Source organism: Cystoisospora suis (genome assembly GCF_002600585.1).
Source record: "Cystoisospora suis strain Wien I chromosome Unknown contig_3657, whole genome shotgun sequence".
NCBI lineage: Eukaryota > Apicomplexa > Conoidasida > Eucoccidiorida > Sarcocystidae > Cystoisospora > Cystoisospora suis.
In genome coordinates this window covers 1-14,487 of record NW_027156452.1, presented here as the reverse complement: position 1 = coordinate 14,487, position 14,487 = coordinate 1, and the positions used below count along the sequence as shown (strand labels likewise).

Below are 14,487 nucleotides of genomic sequence, written 5' to 3'. Positions count from 1 at the left end.
AAAGATACATAGATAGATATATAGATAGATGGATATATTAAAGAAAGAAAGATAGATAGATAGCTACATAGATAGATAGATAGATTAAAGAAAGAAAGAATGATAGATAGCTATATAGATAGACAGATAGAGTAAAGAAAGAAAGAAAGATAGATAGATATAGGTAGATTGATTAAAGATAAATAGGTAGATCAAAGATAGATAGATAGATTAAAGGTAGATAGCTATATAGATAGACAGATAGATAAAAGAAAGAAAGAAAGATAGATAGATGGAATAAAGATAGATTAAAGATAGATTAAAGATAGATAGATAGGCGATTAAGATGCCTCATACCTTTAGCTTGATTTTTTCGTTTCTTGGCTGCTTCTTCTTGGGCCTCCGAGAACTTGTTGATATGGGTCGCAATTTCGTTCCATCCACTTTCTTGGAGTGTCTTTAGCTTCTGTAGTCGATCTTGTATATACTTCTGCATGCGACAGAGAAGAGAATTTTTCTTACTCTCTGCTTCTCTTTCTTCCTCTTCTTGCTCTTGTTGGAGATCCCCTTCTGCCTCTTGCTCTTCTTCTTCTTCTTCACCTCCCTCGCCTCTACCACCCCTACGAGGAGGACCGCTACTGCTGCGACTACCTCTTCCTCCTCCTCCTCCTCGGCCTGTCTCGCTACGAGATTTATAGACTTCTTCTCCTAGGGGAGAAAACAACAGAGAAGAAGAAGAGAAAGAGATTCCCCAGTCAAGAAGAAGAAAGAGAGAAAGGCAAGAGAGGGAGGGGAGGGGGAGTTCCTAGGGATGGAGGAGGATTGTGTATGAAGAGATGAAGGTCGAGAAAAGAAGCTGTCCTGAGAGGACTAGATCATGAATATCGAATAGGTGAATGAAGAAGAAAGAAACGGAGGAAGACAGAGAAAGAGATCAAGAGAGAGAGAGAAGGAAGAGGTAGAGAGTCGAAGTGGAGATACAGCCGTGAAGTAGAGGGAGGACGTCTTAAAGTGTGGACGAAAAGAAAAGAGAAGAGAAGAGGCTTTGAGAGAGACGGTGTCTGTTTATCTTTCTTCTAGATCTTCTTTTCGGAGACGAAAGAAGAAGAGGAGTATTAGGATGAGATAGCCTACGAAGACCACAATACGTATCTAGAGGACTCCTTGTTCTACTTTTTCTTCTCATTCTTATCTGGAAACCTGTCTCTGTCTCTCTGTTTTGAAAGACCATACGTCATTCTCTTTCTCTTCTTCTCCATCAGCATGCATGCAAGAAGAAGAGGACAGGAGTAGAGAATAGTTCAGGGAGTGTATCTACAGTTTCAATTGACTAAAGAGATGCCAAGGTCACCTTAGGGAAAGTCGATCAGACGAAGGAGAAGAGAAGAGAGACAAAAGAGAGTGGATTGCCAGCAAATAAACGTACACCTCCCTCCTACTTGGGCATATACTTAAACACTTCCTCCCTCCTCTCTTGGAAAAGCCTCTACTATCTTCTTTCTTCCTTCGTTCCTTCTGATCCGCTGCTATCCTATACATATCCTTATATAAGGCTAACATACATATCCAGCTATATATACATACGTAGAGATAGGTAGACAGATGAATGGAGGGTATAGATAGAGGGAAGAGAGATAGAGAAGGGAAAGGGAGGGAATAGAATGATGTGAATGAGAATTCGTGACGAGGTGTACAGACACCCCTCTACAACGAGGTGAAAGGAATCGACACAGTCTTCTTTCTCCCCTTCACATCTCTCTCTCTAGCTCTCATCCACTATACTCTCTGTACGTATATATATATATACCTCTGTATATGGTCTCTTTCTCTCTGTGTATATACAAACTATATATATATATATATAGGTATATGTATACTCCATGTATCTATATAGATCTATGTATTGAAATGTACGTGTAGATATCTAAGACATATGACGCAAGTGCAGATCTTCGGCGTCGTCTCCTCCTTCTCTTCAATTCCTTTTCTCGTTTGCTTTCTATCCTTCTTTCACATTGTCGTGCTGCAAAGAGAGAAGTTCTATGCATGAAGCTTCTCCTTGTTGCTGTATCTATTTACTTTCTTTCGCAGCTCGGGCAAGTCTCTCTTCAGCTCGAGCTCTTCTGAAAGCCATCCTTATCTCCGGGACAGGACTCATTAAGCCTGTAAGCTTTCCATTCTCCCCTCCATTGGTCGTAGTAGTAGTAGCACTAGTAGCAGCAGAGGAGGCTCCTGCGTTATGAGGAGAGATATGGCTGTCTTTAAGATGACTCCTCCCTGGCGAAGAGATTCCTACTGTCAGAAAGTTAGGAGAAGAAGGGAAACCTCCTCCTGGTAGTGACCTCCCGTTCCCTTTCTCTAGTTCTTCTCTCTCTCTTTCTTCTTCTCCCTCTTCTTCTCCTCTTCGGCCACGGGTGGTGGCAGTGGCGGAGGTGTTGCTTGAACTACTGCTGGAGGTACTCTCACGTCTCCTTCCCTCGGAGACAGGAAGAAGAGATGGAGGAGAAGGAGGAGACATGGTCATGGGAAGGAGAAAGGCGAGATGGCAGAGAGAGAGGGAGGAGGGGAGGTGTATGTACACTTGAATGGGGGGGGGGTGAGGAGAAGAGAAAGGGGTGGGTGGAGAGAAGGAAGGAAGGGAGGATAGAAGGAAAGGAGGAGAAGAAGGAATAGAGAGGGGTAGGAGAAGGAGAACGACACGTGAGAAAATGAGGAAAGAAAAAGAGAAAAGGACGAGCAGAAAGTGGGGCGAGCAGGATGAGAGGATGGGAAGAGAAAGAAGAAGAGAAGAAGGGAAAGAAAAAGAAAGAAAGAAGAGAGAGGAACAACACAAGGAGGTATGAAAACCGAAGAAAGAAAAGGCGGGAAGAAGAGAAAGAGAGAGAGGAATAGAAGGAGAATAAGAGAGATAAAACGTAAGATGTGTAGATAGATAGGTAGATAGTTGATAGACGTCTATGGAGTTGAATCGACTCTTGTTTGTATCATGAACAAGAAGAAGGAATTTCCCACCTGGGCGTTACCTCTTCAACGAAGTGATCTTCGAAAGAAAAAGAAGAAAGAAAGAAAGAAGGACAGGAAGAAGAAGTCAAGGAAGGAAAGCAGGAAATTACATGGATTGATATACATTCATTTTACTCAGCAGACTGAGAAGGACCTTTGCTCTACAAAGCGAACACGCATCTCCTTCTTGTATATGAGTGAAACATGTTGACCTAGCTTTTCATCCATAGAGATATGTACGTGCTGCTATCTACACGTAGATAGCCGGCTAGAATGATATCAGACACAACGATGTAGATAGCCATGAAAGACCTTATCCTCTTATCTCTATCTATCTATCATGTAAGAGTGTACGTATGCGAGAGAAACAGATAGATCTGTAGACATGAGGTAGGTAGAGCAGGGCCATGATAGGCTAGGGCAAGATGCGGATTATCGGGATGTTGAAGAAGATGGGAGAAGAAAAGTTTCTCTAGACAATTCTCAACTAGAGGGTTGGTCCTTTCATGAGGAGAAAGAGGAGAAAAGTGAGAAAAGAAAACTCACTTGAAGGGGGAGAAGGAAGCTAGAAAGAAAAAGAAGAGGGAAGTGGCTATATGTCCTTCTTTCTTTCTTTCTTTCCTTCTCACTGAAATGGGGGGGAGAGACAGAAAGAGAATAGAAGTTGAGAGAAAAGAAGGAAGGAGAAAGTCCAAAAGTTTTGGTGTAGAGAGGGGAATTTGCTTGGCGTAAGAAGAAGGGAAAGAGGGAAGAAATAGAGAAGAAAAGAAGAAGGGATGAGAAAGATGAGAGAATAGATAGCTGGGCTTGAAATGAGGCGGTCGAGCTAGCTAGCGATGCGTGCGCGGAGAGGAAGAAGACGGCCGATGATGAGGAGGGAGGGAATTTGGGGAAGGGATTTCTCTCTTGTTTGTCTCCCTCTTGTCTGTCTCCCTGGACGAAGTTGAGAAGAAAACTAGGAAAGGGAAATCTCCTGAGAGATGAACTGTAGAGACAAGAAGAGAGACTCTTCAAATTTACCTATGATGAAGGTGCTAGGAGAACTGTATTGTTTCACTGATAAAGACAAAGAGAGCAACGGCTGGCTTTCCCATGCCTAACCGAATGAGACAGCACGAGGAGTAATGCTTGTCCCTCTATCTTGGGGTGTATGTACACCACACCACCCGTCACGCCCCAACAAGACTTTCTCCCAGGATATATGTCACACACACACCACCTTCAAGAAAGACACCTTTCCTTCTTTCTTTCTCTCTTTTCGTCTACATTCTCTCGGCTAGAGAGAAACCTAGCTAAACCGGCGATAGAAGAACTTCCGAAGTCGCTTCGATCCAAGGAATTTCATGCATCTGAATTCTCTTCCCCCGCCTCTCCCACAGGAAAGCAGACTGAAAGCTATCCATAGCCAACCGCAGCAGCAGCAGCAGTAGTAGCTTGTTGACGCCTATTCCAAAGTGGCTCGAATCATCTCGTAATCTCCTTCTCGCGAGGCAAGAAGAGGTTCAGCGGCATTCTTTCTCCCTTCTTGTCTTTCTTCTCATCTCTTTCCTTTCCTTTCTTTTCATCTCTGCATTTAATTACCTTGTTCGTCTCGCTTGCCGGAGAGAGTTGAGTGTGCAGGGAGAGCCCCTTGACGATACGAGAGAAGGAAGAGCCGAGGTGGTCGCGGTGGTGGTGACTAGCATCTACGTGTCTCTCTCTCCCTCTCTTTTCTTTTCCTGCCCCTCCCATCGTACATCTACTATGACGATGAATGATCTCTTTCCTCATGAGACGATTAACAAACCAAGAAAGAAGAGGAGAAAGATCTTCTTCTTTCTTTCTCCTTTCTTTCTTCTTTTTCTCTTTCTTCCCTTCTATCTTTCTCCTTCCTTCTTCCTGCTTCCGTCCGTTCTCCTGTCTTCGTAAGATCTCCTCGGTTCCTCCTTTCCCTTCTCAACTAGCGGACATCTTTTCTCTCTCTTTCTTTCTCCGTTCAAAAAACCAAAAAGAAAGCACACACCCGCCATCTCTTCCTTTTTGCCTCCGGTCTTCTTTCTTGTCGTGTCTTAGCCGAGGTCGAAAAGAACGGCAAGATCCCTAAGCGTCCCTCCCTTGTTTCCTTTCATTTTAGAGAAAGAGCTCTTCTTTAGTCAGCTTGGAGTGAATGAGGAGGAAGAAGAAGAAAGAAAACAGCAGATCTTCATCAATCATCTTCGATCATCTTCTTCTTCTTGTCTTGTTGCCTTCCTCTCTCCCCCCAGTGTGAGACACTAAGGCAAGGAGAGAAAGAGAGGAGAGGTCGGGGGAGGGAGAGGAACAACGACCACCTCTTTCTCTCTGACTCTTCTCTATCCAAAAGAAATCTCTCTTTTTCAACTATGAAAGAGAAAGAAATGTCTTTTTGACTTCACAGAGCCTCAAAAAGAGATGAAATCTTCTCTTCTTCTCTATCTTCTTCTCTCACTCCTTCTCCACCACGGGGCTGTCCCTCCTCCCCCGCGGTATGGTGTAGTGAGAGAGATCTTCTTGTCTCTCTCTTTCTCTTTCTTTCTTTCTCTTTCATGGCATTTCGTCTTTCTCTTCTCTTGAACTCCCTGGAGATTCTTTTGTAACGCGCGGGTGATAGAAAGAAGAGAGAAAGAAGGAAGATCAGAAGAAACGAGCCGTCGATAGGTGATGAATAAAGACAGCCTGGCTGTGTGTGCGAAGCTTGTCTTTGTATCATGAAGAGAGAGAAGTCAGGGTTCTTTCTGTTTCTTCAAAAGAAGTGAGGAAGGAAGGAAACATCTCTACAAAAGAAAAGAGAAGAAATTACAGAAGTAAAAGAACAAAGAAAGACTTGTTTCTCTATGCATGTTGAAGTCAATAGGCCTGCGTCTTGCAGAAAGAGATCTTCCTCTGATCTTTCTTCACAGGTCCGTCTACTTATCGTAATGCCCTGTACTCCTCGAAATTCTCTCTTCGAGATTAACAGGGAAGAGAGTAGTTTTCTTTCTCTCTTCTTCTTCTCCATAGAAAAGTCTCTCGGTCTTTCTTCTTTTTTCTCGGCGGAAAGTCAACCGAAATAGAGCAAGTTGGGACCGGGGTGACTGCCTCGTCTCTCTCCTCCTTTTTCTCCCTACCTTCTCTTGTTCTAATTCTCTTTTCTTCGCTGTCTCTTCTCTCTGTTTCGCTTCCTTTTCCTTTCTCAATCCTCTCTTCTCTCTCTCCTTGTCTTCATCTTCTACTACATTCCAATTCTTACCTGACAGCAGAGGTAGACGGTTTCTTCTCTGTAATTCAAGTAAAGTCTTCTTCTTCATCTCTTTAAAGACACATCTAGCTATAGACAAGCAGGCACGAGAACTCAATGAAAATCTAGACCCATTTCTCACTGGGAAAGGCGAGAAGACGCTTCTTTTCTTCCTCATCTTCCTCCTCTTCTTGGGGTGTATATACACATAAACGTACACCGGAGTGTTCATATAGAGAGTAACGCAGCCATGATCCTATCAACACATCATGGTCTTCTCTCAGTTCAGTAGAAGAAAGGGAAAAGGAGAATAAAGAAGAGGATTTCGAAGAAAAAGAAGAAAAGAAGAGGACGAGGAAACGACTTTTTATTTTGCCTCTGAGCCCATGTGTCGTTACAGGGCACCTTTACAATGAAGATTTCTCACTCCTCTTCTTCTTTTCTTTCCTTTCCTTGTTTTCATCGATCGTATTTCTCTGCTGTCTCGCCACAACGAGAGAAAAGTCGCTAAACTTGCAAAACTCTCTATATGAATGATAGCTACCTCGTGTCAAAAAAGAAGCGAAGATTTCTAAAGTCCATCCGGTCCTTGTTGGTGGAATTTCATTTCTTTCTCCCCCTTCAGATCGATCCATCGGACCTCTCAACTCACCTCCTTACTTTCTTCTTCTTCCCTGCTATCTTTTCTCTTCGTTTTCACTTCAATAGCCTTTCGTTCAATTCCTTTCGCAATGTATTGTTGAAGAGAAGAGAAGAAGAGGAAGATCTCTCTCTCTTTTCTTCTCTTTGGGATTTTCTCCTCTTCCTCGGGCGGAAGACTGTGTTTCTTCTCATTGTCTCCATCCTGTCTCAGTCTTCTTCTTCTTCTCCTTATCGATCTTCTCTTTCTTTCGGTTTTCTCTCTCACTTCTTTGTACTCCGGCTGTCTCCCTTTCGGCCACAGGATGGAAGGAACAGAATTCTCTTCTTCTTCATCTTTCTTTCGTGAGGAACCCGAAAGAGAGAAGAAGAGTAGGAAAACTCGACGTCCGAAAGGAGGAGAGATACCTAGTGAGGTCCCCCAGTCTCAGGTAGGGTGTACATACACTCCAAGTGAAGGAGACAGAGGAGAGGAAGATTATCGAAGAAATGAGGGGAGAGAAGAAGAAGATAGAAATCCAAGGAAAGAGGAAGAAGAAAGGGAAGAATCTGATGATGGAGGAATGAGAGAGAGACCTGTTTCCATGGTAGAGAAAAATACAGTTGGTAATAGACCTATTCATCCACCTGGATGTTCAGGTGTACATACACCTGATGGTGACGTAATAGAAAAGCCCCCACAGAGTTCTTGTTTATCTCCCCAAGATTGTTTTCACATGTCTGTCACTGAAAATAGCAAAGAAGATCAACATGTTCTTCTTTCTTTTCATTCCTCCTTCAATCCTCATCATTCTCCTACATCTCAGATACCCTGTCCACCAGGTGTACATACACCTCGTCAACAACCTTTGTCATCCTCCTCCTCCTCCTCGTCTTCTTCTTCTTCTTTTCACCCTTGTAGAGGCCTTCCTTCTCCCATTTTTCCTTCTCATCGTCAACAGTCAAATGAGGAATTCCCTCCTTCTCTTCTCTCTTCGTCTCAACATGCATCTCTCCTTCATACAATCTCTTCTTCTTCTTCCTCGTCGTCTTTCTCTCCTCGTCATCAGTCTGCTCACTTTTCTGCTTCTTCTTCAGCGTCTTCTTCTCTTTATAAGCAAGAAGAATGTCATCTCTCTCCTTCTTCTTCTCTATTTCTTTCAAAAGAAAGAGAGAAATCTCCCCGGAGTCAAGCGAAAACTGGCGTGAGAGAACAGGCAGAAAGAGGAAGACTTAAAGAAGAGGATAAAGAACACCAAAAGGAAGAAAAAGAAGAAGAAAGCAGAGAAAGTGAAGATAGAGAAAGAAGAGAGCACCATGCTCCGGCCTCCTCGTGTCTAGATTCTCCCGCCCTCTGTGGCACTTCACATCGAACTTTGAAAGGAGAGAACTCCCCGTCGGCAAGTAAAGAAGCTCGTAAGAGAAAGACATCTCCAAGAGCGTCTCCACATGAGAAAGGAGGAGAAGAAGAAGAAGGAAAAGAAGATCTTCTTTCAAGAAAGAAAGAGATGAAGATGGCTGTCATATTACCTCGTCAAACAGAGAGGGAGGAGATGAAACAGCAGAAGAGGAAAGAGACCAAGAAAGATAGAAAGAAGAAGAAGAAGGAGAACAACCTAACCACGTCTTCTTTTCTTTTTCAAATTTTTCTCCTCTTCATCTCTTGGAGTGTCTTATGGGTGTGGAAGCCTCCTGGCCCTGCTATAGTAGCTGTTGTCTGTATCGTTCTATCGCGGCTTCATCTTGTATGGATCTTTGTCTCTCTTCTTATCAGGTAGGCACTCCACAAATGATCTATAGCCTATCGGATCAAGCAATCTTCCCTCTCTCTTTCGCTTCTTCATCTCTCTCATACTTTCTTATACAGATGTATATACACTAAAAGATGTGAATGACATGTTATAGGTAGATGAGTGATAGATACATAGACAGATGAGGATTGATGAATGAAAGATGCAGATAGATTGGTGGATGAACGATAGATAGATACATCTCTGCATGTACGTTTGTCTGTATATGTGGAGAGATGGAGATCTAATTCTTTTGCTTTTTGCACGAGAGCAATTAGTTGAAGGGCCCCTCTTCATCTTTCACCCTAGTATGAAGGCACACAACGCAACCTAGGCGGCCTACGTCGTCGCCATTCAGACAGATTTCTATAGGATCTACATCAAATGCATAGACACGTCCCTTCTTATATTTATGTATGTATATGTGTATACATATGTATATGTATGGACGTATCGGCATGTGGATGCAGGGTGAGGATTGGACAGTGGAGATCGACGGGGAAAGAAAGAAACTTCTTGTCTCTTACGGATTTTCTTTTTCATCTTTTCTCTTCTTCTAACCTTACCGCCTTCTTTCCTCTCCCTCCCCTCTTTCCTATTGGCTCACTACTTTCCTCATCTCACGTTTTCTTCTTTTCTCTCTCTCTCTCTCTCTACCGTGTAACCTTGATGCCTAATTCTACACGAGGAGATTCAACACTTTGCAGATGGGCCTTTGGTATGATATGGAGATGAGAGGGAAAGAAAGAAAATCCCAAGAAAGAAGAAAAAGAATTTCGACCTCCTTATTCACCATGTTCTTGTTTTGCCTCTTTCTTCGTTTCTTTCTTTCTCTTCGCTTTCAGTTCAGCCTTCCCCTCTTCTTCTTCTTCCTCTGTCTCCTCGTCAGTCACTAAACACCGTGAAAAGCATTCCTCTTCTTCTTCTCTTTCTCCTCGCTTGACCTATCAGAAAGTGGCTAATGAAGAAGAAGAAGAAGAGAGACAACTGTCTCACAGTCATGCCGATGTCCCCTCCAAATCTCCACCTTCTCTCGGAAGAACTTCTCAGTCTTCTTCTTCTTATCATGAGGATCTTCTTCCTCTCTCTCCGTCTTCTACTACTACTACTGTTACTACTACTACTACTACTCAGAAGCCTTCATCTGCCAAGTCTTCTTCTTTTTCTTCTATCTTGTCTCTGTTCTTTCCTTGTTCATTCCATCTCCCTCGTTTTCATGTGTCTTTTCTTTTGTCAGTTGTCATTCTTTCAAGCTTCTTTCTTTGCAGTAGCTACCATCGCTTTCCTTGTTTTGGAGGGCATCCTTTTCTTCCGCTTTCCTCTCAAGACTATCCTTTTCTCCAGTCATTTGGAAATCTCGTGAAGCAGGTTAAAACAGAGGTGGAAGAAATCTCTTTTCTTCTTCAATCGAATGAAGAGAGATTCTTCAAATACCATACACTCCTTCTTCATCCGCACTCTCACTCCTCCTCTTCTTCTTCGGCGAGTCCAGGTGACTTTTCTTCTTCTTCTTCCTTTCAAGAGAATGACAACCCTTTCATATCAGCGTTTCAGGTGTACAGACACCTGGCCGTCACATTTGTATATGAGAAGATTTGGTCTCCTATACAGATTCAGTTTCTTATACCTTTAGTTCATTTTATAGACTCTCTCTCTGCCGATTCCCCTCCTTTTCGCAAGCATCTCTCATCTTCAACCTCTTCTATATCTTATTCTCCTGCTCTCTTTTCTTCCTCTTCTTCTTCGTCTTCGCTCTCGTTAGTATCTTCATCGAAGGAGTCTGACTTAGCATTATCTTCTTCTTTTTCTTCTTCGATAGTTTCTTTCTTTTCTTCTCTTTTCTTTCGATTTCTCCCTTCCTTCGGTTTTTCTTCATCTGACACCTCATTGTCATCGCCTGCAGATCCATCAGATCCTTCTTTTTCTTCTTTCTCTTCTCCCTTTTTGGCTCTCTTTCCTTCCTTCTCTCCTCCCCCCCGCCCTTCGTTTCTTTCTCTTTCTCCTTCTTCTTCTTTTTCGCTTTTCCCTTTCCCTTCTTTCTTCCCCTCTCGCAAAGATGACTACGGACAGGAAGGGAGAGGAGAAAGAGACCGTTTTATGTATGAAAGGACAGAGAGGAAAGAAGATGATGGGAACAGTCATATGGGCCCGATCTCTTCTTTCTTGCAAACCTTTCTTCTTCTTCTTATCATCTCCATCCATCAAGTGTATCTACTCCTCATGACCTTTGCTTCAGCTTTCTTCTCAGATTTCCTCCCTTCCTGTCTTTCCTTCTTTCGCCATCTTTTTCATCGTTATGTCTCACCTTCATTAAATTCGCTCTCTCTTTCTTCTTATCCTTACTCTTCTTCTTCGTCTGCTTTCTCTTCTTCTATCATATCCCCTTCTTCTTCTTCGTCTTCTTCTGTTCTTCTTCTTTTTCTTGATTTGTCTCTTTCGAAATTCTCGATGTTTCTCAAGATTTCTCTAATTACATTCCTAGCCCAGGTAAGTGTCTATCTCTTTTTCTTTCGCCTTCCTGTCTTTCTTCTTTACTCCATCTTCAACGTCGCTTTCTTGGCCTTTTCTTTTCTTAAGTCATTTCTACGTGGGGCTCTCAAGGCGTGCATCTTCGTATGGAGAAACGAAAGAAGAAAGAGAAGAAGAAGAAAAGCCATTGAGACAGATGCAGAGGAAAGATTTCATTCTCATGATGTGAGAAAGAACAGGGGAGACCAAGAGGAAGAGGAAAAGAAGAAGAAGAAGAAACTTTCTGTCCGAGGGAATGAAAGAAAGAATGATACAAATGGATTATCGGCATGCCCCCATCTTCATGATGAATGGCTCGAAAAGGAAACGATAAAGAAGATAAAGAAAAAGAGGAAGGAATCTTTTGATTTTTTTTTTCTTCCTTCTTCGTCTTCGTCTGGTGATCTCGTTTTGTACTCGAAGAAGGGAGGAGACGAGAAGGAAGGAGGAAGAGAATCGATTCATGACAATCGATCTGCAGCTAGCCATATACACCATCATCATGAGCCACATCCAGTTGCCGATCATGAGACCTATAGAGCAGAGAATGAAGACGATCATTCTTTCTCTTCTTCTCTCCAAGTGAAGACTCCTTTCTTTTCTCCTCTTCTTTCTTCGTATGAAGAAGACAGAAATGACCGAGGTCTCGAAGGATCGTCAGCTGCCCCGATATCTCTGGAAGTCTCTACATCTCCTCATTCTTCATCTTTCTATCAATCGATCTCTTATTCTCTACCGTCAAACCAGAATCTATCAGGGGAGTTAGCCGGCATGTCGTATCAACGTGGGACTGTCCCGGAGCTTCACTTTCACGCCTCTCCAGAAGAAGAGAATCTAATGGGGGTCTCTCCTTCTTCTTGTAAACATCCTTCTCTCTTAGTTTCTTTCATGAAGAATCGAGTCGATATACACCAAGGAAAGAATGAAAAGAGAGGTAAAGGAAGACAAGAGGGAGAAAGCTATAGAACAATCATATCTCTAGCTCATCCTATACCGTCAACCTCTTCCTATCATCTTTCTTCTCGTCCTCCTCCTCTTCCTTGTCCTTCCTCTCCGCTTTACCCTTATGCCTCTATTCGTCATGATCATCTTCTCGCCCCAGATGAGAAAGAAGAAGAAAGGAAGAAGACGAAGAGCGGGATGTATACTCGAGAAAGTTGTGCAACTGTAGCCAGTGAGAACTCCCCTCATTCTTTTTCAAATCGAAGAAGGTTTCGCAATGATTCTTTTCATGACTGTAGAGGGGGAGAGAGTGATGGAGGTGTATATACACCCGAAGGCCTTTCTCATTTCGAGAAGGATGCTGTCTGCACTGATCAAGGTGGTCTCTTCTCTGTATCTTATCGATGTAGATCTCCTTCTTCATCTTCATGCTTCTCTCCTTCTTCATCTTCTTTCTTTTCAACTGGAGAACAGAGAAGACAGAAGAAGAAGGAAATCCATGAAGAAGAGGCCTCCCCGAGGATCTTTTCACCTCATACATGTCAAAGAGGTTCGCAACACAGGTGCCACTTGACCTCTTCTCTTCTACCTGAGAAGGGTCTCTCTTCTACGCGAAGAAGGAAGGTAGAAGATCTTGAGAAGGAAAAGAAGAAGAAGAAAATGATAATGATCAAGAAAGAGAGGGGGAAGAAGAGACATGGAAGTTATTTCTTCTTTTCTTTCTCTTATCTCTTGAAAAGACTGTTCTCCTATCTCTTTACTCTTCCTCTACCTTCCTCTCTCTCCTCTCTCGCCAGTCAAGATATCCATCTTTCTGAGATCTTTACTTCTTTACTTACCTGTTACTTCTTCTTGCTTCCTGATAGGCATTTCGTGCTTTTCTTGTCGGCATCTCTTCAAACGGTTTATCTTCTTCTGTTGTCTCTTTATCTTCTTCTCTCTTCAACATGTGTAGAGATTTCTCTTCTCCTCGCCAGTCCCCCGCCTATCTCTTCTTCTTCTTCCTTCATCTCTCAGTCTCCTCCTACGCCTCTTCGTGTGATCGACCTGGAGGTCATCGCATCTGTTGCGGGGTGTCTTCTCGCATCTATCTTCATCTTTCATCTACATGTTAAGAAAGATGGAGATGAGAGAGAAACAGAAGAAAGGAAAGAAATAGAAGAAGGAGAAGAAGAAGAAGATGTGAAAGAAAAGATATCTGCTGCTCGTCGTCGTCTCTCTTCGTCGACAGTCTCTTCTCATCATCTGCGTCACTCGAGGCCCCAGTCTTCTTCTTCTTCCTCCTCTTCTTCTCTTAGAGATGAGAGGCCTTTCTCATCGTCTTCTTCTTCTTCCTCCTTGCCGAGAGGTGACGAAGCTCTTTTTTCTCTCCATGATAGAACAGCTATCAAGACATCTTTCGCTATGAAAGAAGAGAAAGGTCTTTCTTCGGATACGTGGGATAGAGGTTCTCTTCTTCCTCTTTCCTCTCAGCCCTACTTCTCTCTTTCTCTTTCTTCGTATCGCAAGAATAATGGAGAGATAGAAGGCGCTTCTTCCGATTCTCTCTCTACAAGAAGAAGAGCAAGAAGAAAAGAAGGAGAAGGAAGAAGAAGATGTTTCTCTTCTTCTCCATCTGTCTATCGTATAACAGCGTCAAGTGTCTATACACCTTATCATCATCATCATCATCTAACTCAAGATCGAGAAAGAAAGAATCTCTCACGTGAGGCCTTTTCTTCTTCTTCTCCATACATCTTCACTTATGCTTCCTCACATCGAAGAGAGAGAGGCAGCCACATCTCGGTTTTTCTTTCTTCTCCTTTTCCTCTTAATCAGTCTTCTCCTTCTTCTTTTCCTCCTTATCTTCAATCTCCTTCTTCCTCTTCTTCTTCTTCTCTTCGTGTACACCCTGTGACTCCTCGCCTACTGGATGCTGAAGGAGAAGAGAGCGATGCGACAAGGATGATGAGGGGAGGAGATACAATCCAGGAGAGTCAAGAAGAAAGAGATGAAAGAAACACACGAAGTGCTGGATCTTTTACCTCTCATCCGGAGAGACAGCCGATGGAGACCATGGAGATATCGACACCATCGAAGAAAGGAGACACCTTCCATCTCCCCCAAGCACGTTCTTTTCCCTCTCCTCCTCCTCCGCCTCCTGATCTGCCCCCTCCGCAAAGAAGATGTTCTTCTTCATCTTCTCTTTCTTCGTCTTCTTCTTCGTCGTCTTTCTTTCATGATGAACAAGGAGACGAACTTCCTCAACCCTCTCATTCTCAACATGAAGCAGGCCGAGAGGCGAAGAGAAGGAAATCGGGGGAGAAGAACGAGAGTGAAAATGAAGAGGAAGAAGAACAAGCTTTTAATCGACAAGATAGAGAAGGACAAAGTGTTCTTCCTTCCTCTCATTCTCCTGCAACTCCTCTTCATCCTCTCTCTTCTTCTTCTTCT

The 14,487-nt window shown here is 43.1% G+C and overlaps 2 protein-coding genes across 2 annotated transcripts; one reads left to right on the top strand and one right to left on the bottom strand.

The window, feature by feature from the left end:
- Window positions 1-337: 337 nt before the first annotated feature.
- Window positions 338-2,497, bottom strand: CSUI_007079 (uncharacterized protein; the record flags this gene model as incomplete). Its single annotated transcript, XM_068067229.1, has 2 exons — window positions 338-687; window positions 2,059-2,497. Coding segments are annotated over 2 exons (789 nt in total), but the record flags the coding sequence as incomplete, so codon positions are not given.
- A 4,643-nt stretch (window positions 2,498-7,140) lies between these two features.
- CSUI_007078 (uncharacterized protein) lies at window positions 7,141-14,487 on the top strand (the record flags this gene model as incomplete). The annotated part of the gene is made up of 3 exons (XM_068067228.1): window positions 7,141-8,588; window positions 9,450-11,091; window positions 11,206-14,487. Coding segments are annotated over 3 exons (6,372 nt in total), but the record flags the coding sequence as incomplete, so codon positions are not given.